This window comes from Hesperophylax consimilis, chromosome 8, assembly GCF_061612785.1.
Source record: "Hesperophylax consimilis isolate HC1 chromosome 8, BYU_Hcon_1.0, whole genome shotgun sequence".
In the NCBI taxonomy this organism is placed as follows: domain Eukaryota; kingdom Metazoa; phylum Arthropoda; class Insecta; order Trichoptera; family Limnephilidae; genus Hesperophylax; species Hesperophylax consimilis.
In genome coordinates this window covers 4,899,028-4,922,670 of record NC_142843.1, presented here as the reverse complement: position 1 = coordinate 4,922,670, position 23,643 = coordinate 4,899,028, and the positions used below count along the sequence as shown (strand labels likewise).

At 35.1% G+C, this 23,643-nt stretch overlaps 1 protein-coding gene across 3 annotated transcripts in view; it reads right to left on the bottom strand.

Moving 5' to 3' along the window:
* The window catches only part of stmA (Protein EFR3 homolog stmA), a 37,331-nt gene that overhangs the window by 12,161 nt on the left and 1,527 nt on the right, over positions 1-23,643 (bottom strand). For all 3 annotated transcript variants that reach the window (XM_089634803.1, XM_089634804.1, XM_089634806.1), the window contains exons 2-10: positions 14,004-14,208; positions 12,347-12,497; positions 11,228-11,380; positions 9,264-9,362; positions 7,214-7,377; positions 6,366-6,444; positions 5,091-5,354; positions 2,003-2,209; positions 135-307 (exon numbers count right to left, since the gene is read on the bottom strand). In XM_089634803.1, the coding sequence (XP_089490929.1) occupies positions 135-307; positions 2,003-2,209; positions 5,091-5,354; positions 6,366-6,444; positions 7,214-7,377; positions 9,264-9,362; positions 11,228-11,380; positions 12,347-12,497; positions 14,004-14,208 (1,495 nt within the window). The remainder of the gene's footprint in view (positions 1-134; positions 308-2,002; positions 2,210-5,090; positions 5,355-6,365; positions 6,445-7,213; positions 7,378-9,263; positions 9,363-11,227; positions 11,381-12,346; positions 12,498-14,003; positions 14,209-23,643) is intronic.

The window sequence follows — 23,643 nt, the reverse complement described above, 5'->3', positions numbered from 1 at the left end:
TAACTGTGTCCCGTGTATATTTACATTTATATTTACCAAAATTAGATACATAGTTCAAATGTTGAATTCTGTAGATTATCTTTATAAGTCTCCAATCAATCCCAATATGTAAAGTTATGTGTTTGAATTCATACCTCATGATGCTTAATCTATCCAGATTGCTCCTCCTGTCAATGAGCTGATGAAGGATTCTCTGCACCAGGATTCTGGTCTCGGGGCTTGGGGCTCCCGCCATACGGAGTAGTGGCTCCAGGAATGAAACTGGGAAGGCCTTACTCAGTTGAGTTGTCTTATACTTGCTTCCGACCTAGTCAAATATTTACAAATATTTTTACATATATAATTTGGAATAATTTTTGTGGGTTTATCAGGTAGTTTAATTTCTTAGAATATTATTCAGTAAGGATGGTAGACAGCCGACCACCAAAGAGACTACATCATAATAAGTTTGCAGGACGAATGAATGTCGGAAGGTTTAACTTAAAAGTTAGGTGAATACCTCATCCTTACGCATAAGGAACAGGAGGAGGGAGTCACTGTAAGGTTTTTTAAAGCTTTCTCTATGCATACGCAATAATATGCAGCAGCAGAAATTATCCCTTTATGCCGCATATACGTGGTACAAGCGGAAACTGATGAATCTACATCACATTTGAAGTCGATTTTGCAGTACAACTCTTTTTGATTTGGTAAAACGAGTCCAAAGTTGGAATTTTTAGGCCAAATATAAAAAAAAAGAATCAATCGCTACCTATGTTTATTGTCTTTCAAATCAATCGCTACCATGTTACTATCAGATGTTTGTCTTTTAAATCAATCGCTACCATGTTACTATCAGATGTTGTTTGTCTTTTAAATGAATTGCTACCGTGTTATTAACAGATGTTTATTGTCTTTTAAAATGCATTAAAGCGTAGACCCTGCTCCAATAGTTTCTCAACCCAAAAGTATTAGAAAAAAAAATCAAAATGCTCAATAATTACAAACCTACAACTTTTGGGTTCTCTACGTAGTGTAGATTTCTCAATTTCCCGCTTGTACCAATAGTTTCCTAACACCATTTATAATTATCATCACTGGGCACGTAATACCAATTGAAAAAATTAAAATTTTACAGGAGAGCGAAAAAACCCATTTTTAAGCAGGAAAAGAAAGGAAGACTTCAATTTATTTTTATTTATTGTATAAATTAATAACCATTATTAACCTTTTGAACGCGTTAATATGCTCCGTTTTATCTATACCCGTACGCGGTACATATTTTCAAATACCTATGCACGCAATTAAATGTCAAATTATAGCATTCTGGCATGATTTATTGGACTATATAGACAGAACAGATTATTCTCCACAATATGAAAACAAATCCTCGTGTGTCAACACTCTTAGATGTTTATAAAAACAAAAACATAAAATTTCATACAAAGACGTACCGTATCTTTTGAATGTGGTCCAGCCATTCACTCGGCGTCATAAATAAACCACTCTCGGTGTGTGTGTACTTAGGCCACTGCATTGATAGACACAAGTGGGACACCATGATCACTTATCATTCTTAGTTATGAAAAGTTGTGAATGACAAACTAGTACTAACGCCATCCGTTGACAAAAATGTAAACTAAAGGACTAAAAGGCGCGAAGAGGCGCACTTGGTTATCGATCTTTTTTTATGAAATAAAATTTTATTTTTGAGAAATTCTTGTAGATGTCAGCATCGTGATAGTTCTACAAATGTCCAAGTGAGCAAGAAATACATTTATGACGAAAGAGAGCGGGAATATCGGCCGTCAAAGTTGCCGTATCAACTGTTGATACAGCCGCGTGTGAGTATAGACTTTTTGCCGTAACAACAGTTGATACGGCCGCGTGCAAAGAGTTAATATGAAATATTTCTTGTAAAATATTGTAACATGTCGATGATATTTAGACCATTTTCAACTGTCTATGCATTTATTTAGTCAGTGGTTTTGTTTGTAAAATCAGAAAATGAAAGATAAGTTACCTTGAGCAAACTCTTGAGCAGGATGCTCTGCAGCATAATGTCCCCCTTCTTGGGCTTGTGCTGCTTGCCACCGCCGCCCGGCTGATACGGGATCTTGGACATGATGAACATCATGATGTCGATCTTCTGGTAGTCGGGAAGGTGGTTGGCAAACTCTCCCAGGCCGTTGATCAAAGCCTCTTGGTATTGCTTTTCGTCGGTTTCACTCTGGAAAAACAAATTATGAAAAATTACTTGAACAAAACGAAGAAAACCATTCAAATCGAAAAATTTACTTTAACTTCAAGCTAATTTGTTCATTTTTGGGAACATCTAAGGCCTTGCGCGCACCACGATTTTCTGTACCACGATAATTTTGTCGCAGAAATGCAACGTATGAGTTAGTAAGTACGTGCGCGCATATACGACAAATAAATAGTTGCTATTTTAAAATTGTGATTTGTTACATTTTTCCGCGACAGCGCGTGACGCGATTGTCGCAAAATAAAATTATAGCATTTGAAGTTATATGGACACGCGCGCACTGCGATTTAAAATCGCTACCTGACAACCTTTCTTCAGCTGAGATTGCATTCCGCCATCTAGTATTATTGTATGCAATTTGAGGTCCAACAATTCTTAATAGTTTGTCAAATGTCTGAATCGTCATTCTATAATAGCCAAAGAATTTTTTTGGATATTGTCGAAGATCATTGTATTTCAGATAAAAGAAACCTTTAACATATCTTTCTGCTGTAAAAGGATGAGTCCAGTATTTATGTGTTCTTTTATTCCTCCTCTCCCGAAGAAGCAAAACAATACAAGCAATTTGTACGAAATCCATGTTGAGAATGAACAATTCTTCGCAATTTTTCATCGCGATGCGCGCAGTATTATTTTTGCGATTTATTATAGCACGATTTTAAAATAGTGTCGCAAAAAATACAATCGTGGTGCGCGCTAGGCCTAATATGGTCTCATGGAAATCGTTGTGTGTCCCTTTCTGTCATGGTTAGAAATATCATCTAAACATGATTTAACCATTTATTGGATAACCAACACCCCTTCCATAGGTCACCCCAAATGGTTCTCTACGTTTGGTGACTTAGCAGGAGTGTCCAGGTTCACGGGGTGAGACTTGTCTAGGTCTTGGCGGCGGATGCATTTGCCCACCTACTGCATGGCAGGTCAGATCAGGAGAGACCGGTTGAGGGAGACCTTTTGACCTCTCCAACTGGACTCCCACTTAACCCATCGCCTTGCATTCATACGTCAGTCACTCCTGGACACATTGACCCCCAGATTCCTACCCACCCCTCATTTTTTTCCTTCCTTTAAGGTCCCCCACACAGCATCCCCAAAGACGGCTCCACAGCATTTTTTCATACAAAACTTAAACTTGGATTTGATGACAAAACACCCAAAAAAATTATTATTATTTTTTTAATCAAAAGGTGTATGTACCAAATATGGTTTCATGATATTTCATCAAAATGAAAATTCAACACACCTTTAAAAAGTGATATAGTCATTATCCTTTCCTTATCTGTGGTATGTATTTACTACACATTGCTTTTAATAACTTTAATAACTCTATAAATATAATAAATTCTGGGTTCAGATTTTAGGTATTCCTCCGTTATACATTTATACACTGAATTAAAAAATAATAATAATATATTACATAGTTTTCAAATTCAATTAAAAATCAGAGTTTTTTGTTAAAAATCGGGAACAAATACACCAATACAATCAACCGTGTGATACTCATATGCGAAGAGTGTGCGAGGAAATGACACGCTATTGATGTCCCGCTTTAATTCGCTATGCGGGAACATGAGACATCCACACTTCTGCAGTTGTAGTTTTTGATTTAGACCATCGATACCTACGACCGCACAGCTGTGTTTGTGCCAGCCGCCAGCCGCGCTGCTAGCCAGTTGGCCGCGAACCGTCGTTAGATGTGGACCTCTTGCACGTTTCTTTAGCATCTGCCAATGGTTTTTTCATGTTTTCAGCAATTAAATTACAATTATTATCACTTTTGATATAAAATATAATAAACATAATCGATTAGCTATGAATATTCATACTTTTCCAATATTAAATCGCTTATTTTGAGATGTGTATTGACTACACAGCACCGGAACGCGTGTATTTTTTTAGCACAGTAAGGGAAAAATTAAAAGTGATGAAACAAAAACTAGGTTCTATAGTTACCTATGTAACCTATGTAACCTAGTTTTTGTTTCATCACTTTTCATGACTTTATATCACTTTTTGTAGGTGTGTTGAATTGTCATTTTGATGAGATACCCGGTCACCAGCAAATATCTAGTATGGATATGTGCTACTTTATTTATTTGTGTTTTGAATTATAAAATATAGGCCATTCTATTTTGCACGATTGAGAGGTTTGTATGTGAAGTCATCTTCTAGTCATTTTCATACAAGACGTATGAGAAGGAAGATTTTCATCAATGACGTATGGACAACCTCTCAATGGGAATACTTAAAAAAAAATTTCATTAACTCCACACAGGAGGCTCTGAGGAAAACAATCTCCATCGGGGCCTATCTTTGGGGATGCTGTGTGAAGGGTATTTTGAAGGAAAGGAAGGAGAGGAAATTTTGGAAAGAAAAAGGTTTGATCCATCCCCTCCATTGGCGGTGAAAGACGAAAGAGTCTCCCTCAACCGCCCTCTACCGATCCGGCCCGCCACGCAGCTGGTGCCCATACCCGCCGCTTTAAGCACTTTCCCCTTACTAATAAACGTGTTTTAAATTTTACACAACTGATAAACATTTATGATACATCAATGAACATGTTTATATAGTATATTAATAAGGCCATTTTTATACAGCTGTCCAAGTTTGAAGATTGCTAATTCTTAACTCATTTGACCACGCGTAAGAGTCCCAGAGCCTGCCAGAGGGATTATGGTATTCCCAATTTGGGAAATGTTGTGAGGATGAAGGAAGTGGGAGAAGGAGTTGGTAAGAGAATGGATAGAAAGACACAGAACCATTCAAATCTGGACACTAAATATGGCACTAAAAATCTCATTTCAACAAAGTGCCATTCTGGGCATAGGTAAAAATATCTTACTTCAGAATCGCGTGTCACGGAAGCCCGCAGATGGGTCAGCAGACAGTTGATGATCTCCAGCACCGAGGGTCCGACGCTCTCGCCGGCCGCTATGGCGATGATCTTGGCCAGGACCTCGGCCACGGCTGTGCGCACCTTGGTGCTGTCGCGCCCCATGACACCCGGCCGGTTGGTCACATTCAGGGTGGCCACCAGCTCCGACGGCTTGCGGTCATCGTCCAGATGGGTCATCAGGGTTTCTACCACAGTGTAGGAGTATTGAGCCTGGATAAAAAAGTTACACACATAAAATATGATGGTTGATCTGATTATAACACAGTCATGTTTGTTATGAACTCACTTCTTGAAAGATATAATTTCTTACATTCTATTTACGTGCATCATGTGTGTATTTTGAGTGTGCCTATGAGTATGTTGATTCTATTATATCTATCTGTCTATGTATTTTGAGTGTGTTCATACCTATGAGTATGTTGAACGTGTTATATCTATCCGTCTATGTTTTTTAAGTGTGTGTATGCCTATGAGTATGTTGAACGTGTTATTGTTATTATTATTTATTGGATAATTTGTACAGCGCCGCTTTTGTGAGATATCACCTCAGGGGCGCTTTTTATACCTATGAGTATGTTGATCGTGTTATATCTATCCGTCTATGTATTTTGAGTGTGTATGCCTACGAGTATGTTGATCGTGTTATATCTATCCGTCTATGTATTTTGAGTGTGTATGCCTACGAGTATGTTGATCGTGTTATATCTATCCGTCTATGTATTTTGAGTGTGTATGCCTACGAGTATGTTGATCGTGTTATATCTATCCGTCTATGTATTTTGAGTGTGTGTATGCCTACGAGTATGTTGATCGTGTTATATCTATCTGTCTATGAAATTTTGAGTGTGTGTATGCCCATTATATCTATCTGTCTATGTATTTTGTGCCTTTTTATTGTAGTACTTCAAATATTATTCTGTATCTATTTTCAATATTATGGCTTCTAGTTATATGTGTGCTTTAGTGTTACAATTAATGTTGTGAAATTGACCTGCTGGCAGTTTAGAGGGTGCTTATAATGAAGAATAAATAAAATAAACAACGGGCTTAATGTTTAAGATTTTTCAAATTTAGCTTCACATTACTGTATTTGTTTTTATACACCTGTATCAAGATAAGATTGCACATTTACATGTTTAATACATGTTAATTAGAGAATTAAACTGATTTTAATTTTCCGTAGTAAATATTTTCAAAGTTGTGAAAATAACTTAATGTTACCTGAATTGAGAACATGATTATGCGGAAAGTATGGATGGCAAAATCATTAGGCACCCACAGCTTATGAAGATCAAAATGCCTGTAAAAGAAATACACAATCTTACAATCAAAAACTACATATTTCAATTGGTAATAAATTAATAAGTATTTTTTTTGCAATTATTTCTCAAGCGAACTGTCGAAATGCAGATTGCGTGGGAAATATTTTCGCATTACTTTCGATTCCAGATAAATTCGCTGTTTCGAACGAATTTAAAAATAAAATACAGTTAACGACATAAGCAATTAAAAATATTAAAATTTTGAATGCAAACATAGTTATAGTTTTTAAAGTCGAAAATTATCACATTACGTGAAACTAAAAAAACATATTTAAATAGAGAAAGTTATTGTCACTTTCGTTTTAAATAAAATATTTATCGAAAAATTTTAAAACCTTGTCGAAATATTTAATACTGTTTCGCAGAATTTTTTAAAATTTTTCAGGAGCGGCTATTGTTAACTTTTAAATGCAAATATAAAGCTTGGCGTTCTCGCTGTCTAACACGGTTTAAATCGTATCTCACCGCAATACAAAATGAGATAATGGAGAAATATATTCCAAAAAACTCTACAGGTGTTTTGACGTCTGGGAGAAATATCTCTCAAAATTGCTCTAGGGGTTAAGGTGAGCAAAAATATAAGATCTGAAATAAACCGCCTGTATATAAGTAAGTAACAATTATTATATTACAGGCAATTACTAATAGATTCATTGTAACCTCTTCCCCTTTCCAATAAAATATAGATTACAATGGAGTTTCAGCAGGAGGACCAAATTTAAAGTGGGGATGAATTTGTTTTGTTACTTGAGCACAGGTCGGAGCACGCTCTTGATATGACCAAAGCTAGCCCTGCCGACCAGCTCTCGCAGACAGGCCTCAGCCAGGGCCGGTGGGGTGCTGTCCTGGCTGCCCTCTCCACTCTCCACTACAGTGACGCCACCTTCGCTCGCTTTCTCGTACTGGCAGTTCTGAAAAAGAATTATAAACATACCAATTTCAAGTAATTTACTTTATATTTTGTCAAATCAGAACAATCGTCGCTGGGTGCATGATACCCCTAATGCAATTTTTTTTTTTAATTTTACAGGAGAGTGAAAAAATAGAAGTTAGGGATACCACAGGAAAACGAACGATCTAGTAAACCAAATACTTGAGTCGGGCCATGTTAAAGGTCAGAATAACAGAAGAATATGTATGAAACGATGTATAAATGTAAATGAGGGAGGGAGTATGTGTCAAAATCTAGATGTTTGGCGGTCCGTCCTCTCTGCCTACCCCTGGGGTAAACAGATTTAAATTGACTTCATCTACAATTTCAATGTCTGATTCCGAAACAGAAAGACATTTTGTCTTCGATTGATTTCGACATGTCAGCAACTGTCTGTTGTCTTCATCTTCATCTTCTGGTGAAGTGAGGGAACTGGTAGGACTATTAACGGGACACTGCCATCTCAGGAGACACATGCAACTGTTGGGAGTGGAAAACACCAACATCTGTAGGAAATGTGAAGAGGAGGAAGAGACTCCAATTCACCTATGGTGCCAATGCCCCGCTCTGCTGGGAATAAGGCTCAGATACCTGGGAAGACACAGTGTGGAACCAGAAGACATCGCCACATATCCAATGACAGCCCTGGTGAACTTCATAAAAGGGACCGGGTTACTGGCAAGGGAATGAGGTAAAATGGGAGATAGTACAATGGGCCTATGGCCTAAGTGCTCGCGGGGAACGTAAGCAAACCGCCTCCGACTATAAAAAAAAAAAAAAAAAATCTTCTGGTGAGGATTTAGGTTTATATTTCTTATTGATAACATCTAAAACTGTCAGATAAATTGCATTTACGAAACAGAGGAAAGTTAAAGCTTGTCTGCCTGAACAATCCCGGTGTAGTGATGCCACAAGGCTAAATACTGAATTTTATTCAGGCTTCAATAAAACTTTCCTTACTTCTAAGCAATATATTTAACCTACTTTAAAATCTCTACAACCTGTATCCCAATATCTCGAGACTTAAAAAAAAAAGGTGTTATAAACGATAAGCTGCCGATAAAAAAAGATATTCCAATGGTTGAAACAAGGTTGTGAAACCAAAGAATTACCAGGATTAAGACAAGGCCAGCACTGGGATTACGGTGTCAACAAAGGTCCGGGATTCCCGGGATTGAAAGCTCTAGTCTTGCCTTTATTTTACTATAAAATTTAACTGTTATAAAATTGGTTTTTTCACTCTCCTGTATTACGCGGCCGGTGACGTTACATTGTAAAGCATGTAATAATAATAAGACTATACTCATCCGTAAACATGTTATCAGTTTTCAATTGTTAATACATAATCCACAAAGTAATTTAAAGAAGATAAAAGGCTTCTCATGTAAACAGTTAATATTTTTGACCTTTCTAAAATAACACCAAAGTTTTCATAAGAGCTTTGTGTAACAATGCTTATGTTATAATAAGGTTTCAGGCAATTATGTATTATTAACATCATACTCATTTGAAAGCAATAGACATTTAATTTAAGGATTAATTGATATTCTTCACATTTTAACAAAAAATAATCAATTAATGCATTTGATGATTGGGACGTAAGAGTAGATTAACAAAGAGAAGAGTGTCAGGAGAATACATATATGATGAACAAGTGGATGGAAGAAAAAGTCAGAGATGACCCAGAAAGACATGGAAACATTGAGAAAATCAAATACTTAAGTCGGGTTATATCCAGTGTAGGAGAATGGGTATGATATGTGTGAATCCAAAGGGAAGCATGGGGTGCATTTAAGACATTTGGCATTTCAACCTGTCTGCCTAACCCTACTTGAAAATTGCGTGATGGTAATCGGGAGAACGAACCTGCATGTTGTACAGAAGAGATGGAACAATTTTCTCCATATGCTGAGCCTCCCAAATGTTCTCTACGAGGTCATCTGACACTGTCTTTCTTACGACACCCTGAAAATAACAAACAAAAAAAAACAATTGATAAATTTATTTCCTTTACTACATATCATAACACAGGGTGTGTCAGAACCGATTAATCAGTTTTAGAGGAGTTACAAACAAGTAATGGGGGTATATCAGGTATATACATTAAAAAAATATTATTTTCTAAGTTAGCAGGAAATTACATTTATATATATAATCATTAAGTTTTGAAAATAATATCCTCAAGATTGCGTCCGTTAGCAGCGACACACTGTTGGAGACGATTTCTCAACTTTGTATAGCTCGTCCACACACATCGCGGGGTACGGCGTTGAGATCGATTCGCTCCCTTAGCTACTGTGCGAGGGCGACATTTAAACACCTTTCCTTCAGATATCCCCAAAAAAGAAATCATAAATGCTCAAATCTGGTGACTGCGCAGGCCCTCGGAGAGACCAGTAGTCCGGGAAACATTTCTCTCTGAGTGAATTTCCCAATCTTCCATTTTCAACAATCTCTCCAATTCTGGGCTACAGAAAATTTTGCAACATTCGAAATCCACGGTCACGGTCCATCTTGGGGACATTATTTTCAAAACATAATGATTATATATGTAAACTAGCTGTACCCCGCCACACGTCACTGTGGCTCTATCGTCTGTGCAGATAGAGAAACAATATCGCGTGTTGCTTTTACGTCCAACAGATATTTAAAAAAAAAAGCTTGTTTGTCCAACAGATTGCGCTGTTGACATCTATATAATATTGTTATGTAAAAACACGCATATTCAAATGCAACATTGTGTCAAAATTTGAAAGCAATCGATGAAGAAATTTCGGAGATTTAAGATTTTGAACCAACAAACATTTACATTTTTATTTATACTAGATAGTTGATTTGGAGGATATTGGCAGATTAACTATTTTTGTGTTACATGTTTTTATTTTATGTTTCCTATATTTTAGTATAATTTTCTATAACTCTTGTGTATTTTTATACCTATATTGAAATTTTAAATCATTTATTTTTTTCAATATCTGGGACAATATCTTCATGTGGTATTTAAAATAGACATTTGTTACTTAATCACCCAATAAAAGTAATCACAGTTTATAAATTTGAAATCGCTCTTCTGAAAACTTGTTTTTTTTTACTTGTAGTCTTTATGCCTAGCATGACAGATTTAACCACTCAGAACATTAGAACTTCAAAAGACGTAAATATGATAATAGCGGTCAAGACATTAGAACGTCTTTTCACGTAAACGCGCGAGATTTTACAAAAATTGATTTATTTCCATCACTAGTATACGGATTCCCATGATTTAAAAAACAGAGTATCGATAATGAATAACGCTACGCGTCTGTATTCAAGAATATTATGGAACATAGAGGTGCATTATCTAAGCCGATTGAAACTGTCAAGATGTTCGTTAATAATTTATTAAAAATATTTTAGTTTGGACGGTTAATATTTTGAGGTGACTAATAGTTTTTAAATATATTTCTTCAATATATAAAGTGTTATTTCTTTATACTACTCAGAAAAAAGTACATTTTTCAAGGCTTTGAAATAATGGTAAGCGATTTTTACATATTTTTGACGTTTTCATAAAATGTATATTTAGAAACGCAAATATTTACGTATAACAACACAATGCGATAGTGGATTTCATAATCTTTCCAAAACATTTTTTAGAATGAGGCTACGTTTCCCAAAACGTGAGTTATGAAGCTCTTAGTAAAACTCGTAAATAACACAAAAATTATCACGTTCTGACAGTTCTCAAAGGGACACATAATAAATAAAATTCTATGTCTGAGAGGTTAAAATATTAATTATAGCACATACATGAATAATGAACATTGAGAAGGTTTGTTTGTATTGATTACCTGAAGACCCTTGATGCCAGCGAGTCGAAGGCTATCCCTAGTGACCTTGTCAGCGTGGTTGCTGTGACACATTGCCGAGAATTTGGACACAAAGAAATCATATCGGCGATGATAGGATGGGGTGTCCTCCTCGATGTTCGCAAACCGCACAAACTGAAACACATAAGTTTACATTAAACAGGTCCAGCAACACTTGAAATAAGAATGAATCACTTAATGAGAAAGACGATAAACCAAAAAAAGTATAAAATATCTAGAAAAAAAGTGAGTCATATGAATGAATCGTTATCCGAACAACAAATAATATGAAAGAAAATTACCATGTACCTTTGTACATGCAAGTAGAATATTATTGTGTACTGATAAAGTTATTCCAGTCAAAAGTTCAGATTACAGAGTGTTTTCAGATGACGCTTATGTAATCATACAGATTAGTAACATGTCATTAGTTTTATTACATAATTTTTAAATTGCATGATGTTAAACGCTAATGTTCGAGCCACACGAGGCTAGTATTTCAAGCCAGGATAGCAAGCTACTATGCCGGCATCCTATACTGGCAAGATCCTGTCTTACTCTATTGGCTTGGCACAAGCTAGAGCGGTGTACACAATTCTATGAAATTTTAAGCCAGTACCATCGCAGTGACTTAAGTAACAACACATCCTTAGGGAATAACGCAGCACACTAGTTTTCGCCGGTCACACGAAGCTAAACCCAAAGCCAAGATGGAAGTAACCTTGGTGGTGGTGGGCGCTACTATGAAATAATAGAACCCCACCCTATTAAACTATCCTGGCTGCTAGCTAGATGCTAGCCTACTGGCTTCCTCGTTAGCTTACCAGGTTAAAAAACAAAGCTAGTTCCGTTTACATGTATCTACAGTTACTAGTAATATCTTGCTGTCCTGGCTTGAAATACTAGCCTCTTGCGACTCGCATTAGTGACATATGCAGAATATTCTAGAACTAAAGTGTTACAAATTCAACCTTCCCACGGCTGGCAAATCTTTCAATCATCAACCCCTTCTGTGGTGACATTTTCTTTTAATGTTTTACGCGCAAGAGTGTCAACTGCCCAGAGCCAGTGGGGCTATGAAATGAAAAGGAGATTACATACGCTCTGTGTTGCCAGTATCTGCAGCTGTGGATCCGTAGATTCAAGTAGTTTCTGCACCATCTTCAGAAAACTCTCAACGAACAAGTTGAGGGATTGCGCGTGACAGGCCACCAGGAGTTGGTCGATAGCTTCCATGGCGATGATAACCAAGCTGTGAGAATAATCCAGAATTAGAGAGAATGATTTATTTTTAATGTGTGAAACTGCACAAGAGTCCCAACTGCTCCCAACCGTCTGGAGCCAGTGATACTATTGCATACCCAATTGGGGTATGTTGTGAGGCTGAATGTAGTAGGGAGGGGAAGGAGATGGGGAAGAGGAAGGTGGAAAAGTACTTGGCTATTCAGATCTAATCACCAAACATGGCCAAAGCCATTTCAAGCAATGTTTCAATTCTGAATGGTGGTCTTACACCAGGGCGATACTGAGATCATCCCACTCTGAAACGTGCCGCAAATGTACTTTATATTATTTTAAATGAGTAATTTGTGAAATAACCGAAATTAATCAAATAAAATTTACTTGTGCACGTAAAATTTAAACGAATATGGTGTAAGATTAATTATGTAATTGCTTGTTAAAATTAAGTGAAACGATGGTGTTTACTCATATGTTTATTAATTACTTACAAGCCGAAAGCCCTAAAGTTCGTTTCATTATAATAAGGGGGTATTTCACGGTCCTTTCGATAAGCACTATTCATACTATTTTCGATTTAACAATTTATTTATTTATGTTCGAATTTACTATTCGGTACTTGAACGCATGAATAGTGGCTATATATTATTTTGGATAAGTTAGCCAAGTTTTCTACGGATACTATCGAAAGGATGGTGAAATACACCATAAATAAAATAAAGTGTTTCGATAATGTGAGGTGTATCACACGTCATAAAAAATACATCCGTTAATAAATTACAATTAGGTTACACGAGAGGGGCGATTCTGGTTCTACTTAAGGATAAGGAATTGTCCTTAACCTTAAAATTAACGACTTTTTCACTGTCATCCGAGAGAATTGGAATATGAAACTTGAGTGAAAAATATTATGGCTTAAAAAACATAAATTCATATAAATCAACAAATGCTGATTCTGAATATATAATTACAGTTTTATTAAATATAATTACAAGTATAATTGATTAATCGTCACTTAAAAACGATTAAAACCGTGATTGGTCGGCGGGTTCTGACAGCACTTAAACCGCTACCTCATGGGTTGGCCGGCCGCGTGCGTTAAGAATGCAAACAATTTTGTGCCAAGTTTTAAAAATTATTTAAAAAAAATAATGTTTTTTGGAAATCCTGCTAAATATTCAAATTGGGATTTTTGTTTTCATACAGACCCGAATGGGATTGACCTTATTGTTAACCGACAAAACCGAGGAATGTATGACATCACATGTACCCCAACAGATTTCGATTGTTGTGGAGGGCTTTGAAAAATACAAACTAACCCAAAATTATTTTAAATAGAGTTGTAAAAAAAAATAAAAAATACTGGAACTCGTTAACGAAAAAGTCATTCATTTTAAAATTAAGGACAATTTCTTGTTCCTAAGTAGAACTGGAATCGCTCGTTTGCCTCTATAAATAATTCGCAATCATTAGATGGATGATATATTTAGCCTTTATAAAATAAACAATCATAACTCACCCATTTCTTTTCCTGTAGATATCCCGGCTGGCCTTCTGGAAGAGGTATTCGCCGATGCGGTCCAGTTTCTCGGGGCTGGACAGCGAGTAGAAGGTGAGCTTCTCCATGTTGGACTTGACCAGCCCATCGTGAGGGTTCACCGGGAAGATGTTGTCCACCAGACGCTTGTAGCGTGGTCGCAGCGCAGAGCAACATCCACAGCAACCTGGTTAACATTAATGGTTAACTTATGTCTCAATTCAAAGCTACAAAGATTGACAGTTGATTTAATTCTCAATTCAAAGCTACAAAGATTGACAGTTGATTTAATTCTCAATTCAAAACTACAAAGATTGACAGTTGATTTAATTCTCAATTCAAAGCTACAAAGATTGACAGTTGATTTAATTCTCAATTCAAAGCTACAAAGATTGACAGTTGATTTAATTCTCAATTCAAAGCTACAAAGATTGACAGTTGATTTAATTCTCAATTCAAAGCTACAAAGATTGACGGTTAATTTATTTCTCAATTAAAAGTTATTAATCCAAAAAAAAAAATTGACATAAAGTTTTTTTTCCAATATATAGTCATGGGAAAATTCTATATGAGTATCCTATATTTATAATTCAATATGTGTCATGGAGCTGCAAAACTCGCCCATGAAATTATTGCTGGTTTTGATATATTCCCAAAGTGTTTTAAATATGTACATAAGAAAATATTATATAAATATGTTTGTCTAAGTTAGTCTATTATTTCATAAAATGAAAATTCTTTTTATATTCAAGATGTTCCAAACAGTTTTTCACAATTATCTCCAGATGTAAAAAAATTCAGGAGTTGGTTTTGCGCCACAACTCGTATTGTAAGAATTGCTATGTTAAGAATGCTTATACATATATAACGACATAAAACTTATCTTAAAATCATCATAAAAATTATCATAAAACTTATTACTGCATTTGAAGTGCTAATATCATTTACTTCTCAATTCAAAGGTACAACGGTTGAAATATTTAATTTATTTCTCAACACATTATAAGTCCAAAGATATTGCTAGAATTTCAAATACGCATACAGTTAATCCGTTCTACGTAAATTTTTGTATTAAATATACAGGGTGTATCGGCACTAACCCGACAAACTTTAACCAGCTATTCCTTAGCACATTTGGAGTAAAAAATGTTATGGGCACTTTGCTGTCCGGTAGCATTTTTTTTTCAATTAAAAACAAAAAAATTTAAAATTTCCACACTACATCACTGTCATTGGCATTGCGTTTGGTGTTCAACAGCTGTTATAAGCAAGTATGTCAAAAAGCGTCTTCGCTCTTTCGCACACACTAAATAATAATAGTTAAAAATGAGACGAATGGTGCCGTGCCATTTCGTTGTGATTGTAAGTGTGCGCCAATATAGGTACACACGTGCATTATTCAACGGAATTCGAATAAAATATTTGCCAGATGGGTTTTCAAACTTTGACAAAGGATAAAACAGTGGTGACATGTGGTGAAAATATGAATAATTAATTTTTTATTAAAAAAAAACGTTACCGGACAGCAAAGTGCACATAAGATTTTTTACTCCAAATATGCTAAGGAATAGCTGGTTAAAGTTTGTCGGGTACGTGCCGATACACCCTGTATGATAACAAATAGCAGCAAAAACCGCATTTACGGTAAAGATATAATTTAACATAATTATGGGATAATTTCTATAGCACGGTTTAGAAATCAAACCAGATCAAGGCCATTTCTCGTAATGGTTATTAAAGCTTTTTCTGAATATGTAAGTGTTGTATTTTATAAGCCTTTAATCCCAGTTCATTCCAACAACATGGACCTAATTCTCTGTTACCAACTTTTGTAACATTTATCCCACTATGCTCAACCAATCTATTAGACATATCAGCCTTGGCCAACTCAAGTTTAAGTTGTATTTTGGGTAAGATTGGCCCCTTTAATATATTATATGTACACCATAAGGCCAATTTAAACTAAACGCTTTCCGAGTCTTGAAGCCAAACTAAGCAATCACTTATGCTACGTATACATAAGCGAGCCGAACTGTCGAACTGAACCTCAACTTACGGGAAAGGAACGAAGCAACCGCAAATGGCCCAAAACGGGGCTTGCGGTTGCTTCGTTCCTTTCCCATAATTCGTGGCTCAGTTTGCAAATGTAAACGTACCATTAGAGGAGGAGTTATTTTACAATACATATCTGAAAGCAACGTAAAGTAGTCAAACTACCATATTGAACATCCCTCGTAGTCTTTTCAAATGTACATTATGCAGACCAGCGCATAAAGTAGTGCAGTAATCCTGCGTGGAGACATGGACGGCAAAAATATTTACTAGAGTTTTAGTAGACTCTATTGGCAGACACCTCACAACTCATGAGTTTTAAATGTCAAAATTATCTAAATAAATTATGGCAAGGAAGTTACTACTGAATTTAATGGAATTATTTGAACAACAGAAGCTGCATTTTTAAGTATGCAATCCACATAAATATTTCAATTTTGCTTGTTTTAAAATGAACACTATTTCGACACACTTGTATGCGATGTAATTAGCAATTATTCATTTTATTTATTAAGACGCGAAGGAAAAGGGGTTAAATTTTGAGTTACCTATAACCTATATAAGGCATTCTTGTGTCATTTCCATTTACACTACTGCATCATAACACATAAAAATAAATATAAGAATTTACTAAATACGGTAAAAACACAGTAAAAATTAATATGCACATTTTGTTTTAAAAGTACTTTGGAGTAGTTAGATATTAATTAGAAGTAAGTATTTCAGTTTTGTTAAAATTTAAAACCGATTTTTACTTGATATCAAAATTTTAAGGTTAGTTTTTTTCCTTCTCTTATTTAAACCAAAATATGAAACTATGAGCCTTAAATAGGTTCTTAGGTTGTCAGTTTGGGTTAAAAAATAAACAATTTAAAATTATTATGTTTAAACATGGAGTGAAGAAAAGAAGTCAAAGTATCCGGTTTTTACTAAATAGCTACTAAAATACTTTATTTTCCACTTTTAAAACTTGAATACTCAATTCTTATTTTTATCAGTGGTTTTGTTGATTAAAATTGCGTATTAACCGTGTATCTATTTTCTGTATATTTACCCTAAATACATATAATATGCACAATATAATTATTGGCAATGTATCAATAATCCACATTTGCCATTTATTTTTAGGTGTGTCAAGGTTAAAATCACAAATATGAAATGTTTTCGAAATAGATGAAAATGTAACTACAAATTACTCACATGTTAAATAAACAATTTTTGCTAAATAAAAGCAAAAACGACTACATGTCATGCTGCAGAATAAAAGGAAAAAATTTACACTGAGTTATTTTTATCAATTAGTGGACCTTAAGTCCATGATCACTAAGGAATAAACTTGGCATCTTAATCCCAACTATAAAAATAAAATAATTTTAGCCAAATCTGATGGATAAAAATGAATAGTTAAATGGCACTCGTTATTTGTACTAACAATTATTTATCGTTAACTGTTGATCACGTTATTAACACTTGAAGAAAACTTTCACAATAATATGGAATCTTGATGAAAATATTTAATCACTTTCAATAATCTTAGAGCATTGATTAAATATTTCAAGAATTAAAATATAAATCACATTATTTCTAAATTTTAAACGCACTATCAAGTTAATTTATACAATTTTCAAATTAATTCACTCCACAAATTGTTTAAAGTAACTGTCATATGATTCGGTGTCAAGTTTATGATTGATAAGACAGATTCCAAATCAACAGTTAAATACATTCATTGAATTCCTTGATTAAGTCTTTCTTTTTATCAGATATTGCTTTATCATGAACTAAGTAATGAGATAAACGCTCAACGTTAATATCACCAGCATTGTGGTAGGATTACCATTAAAGCTGCATGTGATTGTATTGAATACAATTAATAATATTATGCGGATAGAACATAAATAAACTATACATAAATAGTAGAAACTTTGACCTGAAGCAGTAATTATTTGAAGTATTTGTATACAGACTTGGGCAGATTATTAGACGCAAACACAAATTTATAAGGTAATTTTTGTACCTGTTAATTAATTTATTAATTCCGTCACGACACAAGCAACATTGTCTGCTTACTGTGGTGGTAGTAGAAGATTTTTTAATATTGTCAGGTTATTCGTAACCCGGGAATGTTTATCTTTGTTTTAAAAAATATATATATTTATTAGAGTTATGTTTAGTCTTTATTTTTTAATATGGCAACCACAGTTTCCAAATAGTGATGGAACATTCATGTAAGACAAGGCTCCCTTTTTTTAATGTGAATACCGCACAAGAGAGAGACTGTGGCATCTCCAATCGGGGTATGTTGTGCGGCTGAAAGTAGTGGGGGAGGGAATGAGACAGAGAAGAGGAAGGTGGGGAAGTACTTGGCTATTCAGAATTGGTCACCAAACACGGCTAAAGCCATTTGAGACAACGTTACAATACTGAACGGTGGTCTTACAAAAGCGATACTGAGAGTATCTTCCACTCTGGAAAATGCTGCAAATATAGCTTATATTATTTTGATGATTAATCGTGAAATAATAATCAAATAAAATTTACTTTCACACACTCAAGATTGCCAGTCGAGAGCCTTACCCATCGACCATGGAGGCTGCCACAATGCCAAATTCTTCCAAAAATTTCTTCAAGATATGCAAAATTCGAAAGCTTGTCGAAAATCTATGGTCGATTGGGAGAGTTGAAAAAAAAAGATAACCACTCATTCAAGTATGGCATAAGTTTTAGTTTCAGTTTCGGAAAACCCGGGCGTTTATTTTATTTTTATTCTGTTTTAATTTCAAATTTTTCTTTATCCGCCTCACTAGACAAAGTCTGTTCTAAGGCGGGTAATTAATCACAACCAAAGAATACAAAAAAACACCTGTAAAAATTTGGTGATTAGGATTAAATTGCTTCTTACGAACAAAGGAAAGTTCACCAAATACTAGACATTCATGTGATCAAAGTAAATATATGCCATTAAAGTTTGAAATATAAAAAAAAAAAATAAACATTTGAATCTAATAATCTGCACACGTCTGTAGGTAGTAATCAAATGCCCTTCCTTTGGACTCTTCAGTAAATAATAAACGCAGTGTGTAAATAAATGATTACTATTACAGTTAACGCCTGCAGCTGCGGTAAGCTATATAAAATAAATACACATACATTAAAATATATATACTGTGTTTTAAGGTAGTACCACGAAAATCCAGGGAGTCGATAAGAAATTTTCTAAATTTTAGCATATCTGTGGTTAAATAGTGGACCAATTTATTTCATATAAAAACCCGGGAGTTATCGATCTAGTGAGTAGTTTATTTATGGTTACATTATTAGCAATTATTAGTAAATTAAAAAATCTTAACTCTATAGCTATAATTGTCCAACCCTGACACCCAAAATTGTATAAATACCGTAGATTTGGTAATGTAGTATGGGTGCCAGTTTGAAGATAACCTACCAATAAAAAGTGGAACAAAGATAAAAGTCGTTTTATTAAATTGGTTACAAAGGGTACCAGTACAAGCAGTATTTAGCACATGTTGTACTATTCAGAGTAGGGTAAAAACTATAATTATCCTGTCATAATTTAATCACAGAGAGAGGTAATGTTGCAGAATTCCACTTCACGCTTTAAATGCACCAATTATTAAAATTACACTTCATTTCAACTGAATTACTATAAAAAAAAAATATATATATATATATATATATATATATATATATATGTCAGGAGAGATGGAAAAACATGCACAAAATAGGTTATTATGTTCTTAGTTTGGGTTATTTCAGTAATTAATGCATATTTCTTAAACTTCATACTTAACTCAGATCATACAAATATGAAAAAACATGGCCATTGTACTGTCGACATTTTTAACTTTGATTGACAAAAATAGAACTCTAATGCATCTTTTTCATTTCCTTAGCATAAATAGTCATCTCTTGTAGATATGAAGCTGAAACCAAGTGTTATTTTCAAAGATATTAGAAGAACGAGATGTGCTATGCGCAGTTCGTACTGAGTGGAATTGTTTTGCCGAGTATCGCCGGTTTTGTTCACCAATACTACTGCACACCTTCGCTTGCGCTAAGGTATCCGCACTAATACATAGAACAGATTTCTGTGCATACACGTCCCGATACCGTTCAAAGTACCCTAATTAGGTAGTACTCCGGCTACGGTCCGGCGGCCAACATAGCATATCTCGTTCTTCTAATATCTTTGGTTATTTTGATAATCTTATCGAATTCCGCTGCACGCATTATATGAAAAAAAATAATTATAAATAGCACTTGGTTTTAACTTAATTTCTACAAGAAATAACAAGAGATGGTAAAAGATGCATTATGCATCATAGTGTCTAATATAATTGCCCGCAGATTTTGCAAATGCCGCAATACCGTTAAAAAAATACTGTTCAAAGCATTCTGTACTGCCCTGTATACGTGTGAGACATGGTGTCACTACCGAACTTGCTCGATGGAACGACTCCCAATTCAATATAACGACGCCTGTAGAATCATATTTGGATACCGAAGATACAGCAGTGCATAGACAATGTTCACGTAATTAGGACTAAATAGATTTGCCGGCCTGATGAGACACCGGGTCACTGGAGCCAGGATGCGGCTAATGGCCTCCGCCAACACGTTGGTGACCGCAGCTTACCAGCACCAAACGCCACTCCTGAGTGAGCACTGGGCCCAAGCTCACTCAAGACCACGCCTTGCATAGTTGTTAATTACTGTGTTCATTTATTCTTCTACATATATTTTTTCCATTTTTCACGTGCCTATTGAATAAAAAATATGTATATATGTATGGGACGTGTGGGATTGCACTAAACTCCCCACATCCTGGAATAAAAATTATTATTATTTTTATTAATTCAATTTTTCTCAAAGTTAAGTTTGAAGGTTATAAAATATGCACAAATTATTAAAATAACCCAAAAACACCCTAAAAACCTATTTTGTGCATGTTTACTTAAACCCCCCATTTAAATAGTTGTTTTCATTAAACATTAAAGTTGAAATCAAGTGTTGTTTTTTTAAAGAGCCATTGCATGAAGAGGAATTCTGCAACTTTACCCAGCGTAAGATTCCATGTATTAAAACACCTATTGACGTCACGTCATGTTTTAAATTTTGCATAATTGCCAGGCCTACAGTACATGGTAGACATGAACCTAAAAAGAGCCATGCCGTTTATACCATGGCCTTGTAACCTTGGTATATTAGCGGTTAGATAATTAATATTTAATGCTAGCATGCAACCCGGTAACACGCTTACGAAGTTCAATTACTCAATTAAAAAGCACTATTATTTATAACTACACCACTTTACGTTTATTGACAGCAATAATGTAAGTACATAGTGGTGAGTAGATTGAAAAAATCTTTGGTAAAGGTTACGAATTCCGCTTCACGGTAAATATGGAATGTTTACTTTGAATTAATACTTGAATTTAGTTATATTATTACTAAAAGTTACTATAAATGTTGGGGAACCTTTAATAACGCCTGCTTGCGTCCCCTTTAGAGTTATATCCCAGTTTTCTAGTAGTTTGTGGGCTACGCTAGGTTTGTATAGACTGGTTTGGGATTTAACTCTAATACGATATTATGAATATAATCCAACTCTTGATATGAACATAGTCGCCGTCGGCTGCGACTATAATAGCGCCGCATACTAATTGACATATCGCATAAGTGACTTAATAAACGAAATTAAAATTAAAAGTGCGTATTTTTCCGTCTCCCCCGACATAATAAATCATGTTTTGAATTAATAAAGCTAAATCCATTTATTTGAAAGTGAAATATTGCGTATTAAGAGTGAAGCGGAATAAGAGAAAAAGGTAATTTTTGGATAGGGCCTGACACGCTTATTACGAATATTTTTTAGAAAAAAACTTTATATTCGCCTTAATTACTATAAAAGAAAACTTTTTGCATTTCGGGCGGCGGAAAATTATGAATTTAAATTTTCAATTGCGTTAACCAAAATTTACTTTGCGAATTGATGCGGCGGCAATCAGCTGCCATTAGGTACGTCACTGTTATGTTGGTATCCCTGATACATTGCATAGATACGACTATGGCTAACTTCGTGGAAGACAAATGGATTTGTATCACAAACCATGTTACACAAACCTAGCGTAGCCGGTAAACTAGTTGAAAACTGGGATGTTTTTCTTGCCTTGACGCGAGCAGGCGTTATTAAGGGGCACTTTCCTTTGTATCACAAACCATGTTACACAAACCTAGGTATCCCACGAAGATAGCAACGGTCGTATTTAGCTCTTGTTAATGCATCAGTGATACCAACATAACAGTGCGTTCCTAATGTCGCCACATCGATTCGCGGAGTGAATTTTGGTTTTATGCAATTGAAAATCAAAATGCATAATTTTCCGCCGCCCGAAATGCAAAAAGTTTTCTTTTATTGTAATTAAGGCGAATATAAAGTTTTTTTCTAAAAATTATTCGTAATAAGCGTGTCAGGCCCTATCCAAAATTTACCGAGAAAAATAATAAATCTTTACTATCAATTTTTCTACTGTATTAGAATTACTCACACAGCAAGGCAATTAATGATATTTTTTGGGGGGTTGACATTTTACAAAGACAGTTCAAAGTTTAAAAAAATACTCTTCGTTAAATACGTAAAAAATAAATTTAACATTATTTACAGACAACATCGAAGATAACAGTAACAAACTAAGCCCATTTTATTGTAATGAATGTGAATTTACAGATAAAATAATATTGTTAAATGTCAAATTAGAAACAATTGAATGAAGGTTCAAAATATTTTCAAATTTAAAATAATGAATCACAAATTATTACGTTATGATACTAAAAGAGTTTATTTTTTTACATGTACGCCCAGGAGTTCCTAAGGAAAATAATTTCCCTCAGGGCCTATGTCATCTTTGGGGATGCCGTATGGAGGGTCTTTTTGTGGAAAGGAAGGAGTAAGCCTGGGTCTTGAAGAGACGCAGGTTGTAGGAGGAAGAAAAGACAGAGGCGGGCAAATCGTTCCACAGCCGAGCTGAGAAACTCAAGAACGAGTCGTAGAAAAGATCAGTTCTCATGCGACAAATGTCAATTATGCATAGATGTTGGAGCGCATCGCAACCCTGACTATGCACTGGTGCTGAAGGAATCAACGACGCTAGTTGCTCGGAGCATCTTCCATTGAAATACCGGTAGAACAAGGACAGCAATCCATCTGTTATGATAGGAGAATCTATCATACGGGCCGCCTGTTTCTGCACAGAATCGAGGGTTTTTTCAGGTATTTGGGGAGTCAGAACAGAGGTGGCTGCCTAGAGTAGTACTTGCCTAACAAGATTTTTAAAAAGTTATATACAGTAAGCGGTGCACAATTTCTGGAAGGTGCAATCATGGAAGGTATATGCGGGTGCAATAGGAGCAGTCCGCTCCGGACACCAAATTGCCAAGGCATCAAGATGCTGATAATACCTTAGACCTAGCGTTCCTAATAAGATTATGGATTATAAGATTATTTTTCATAAAAATGGTGCTACAAAGCTACCGTCAAAGAATTTACTTC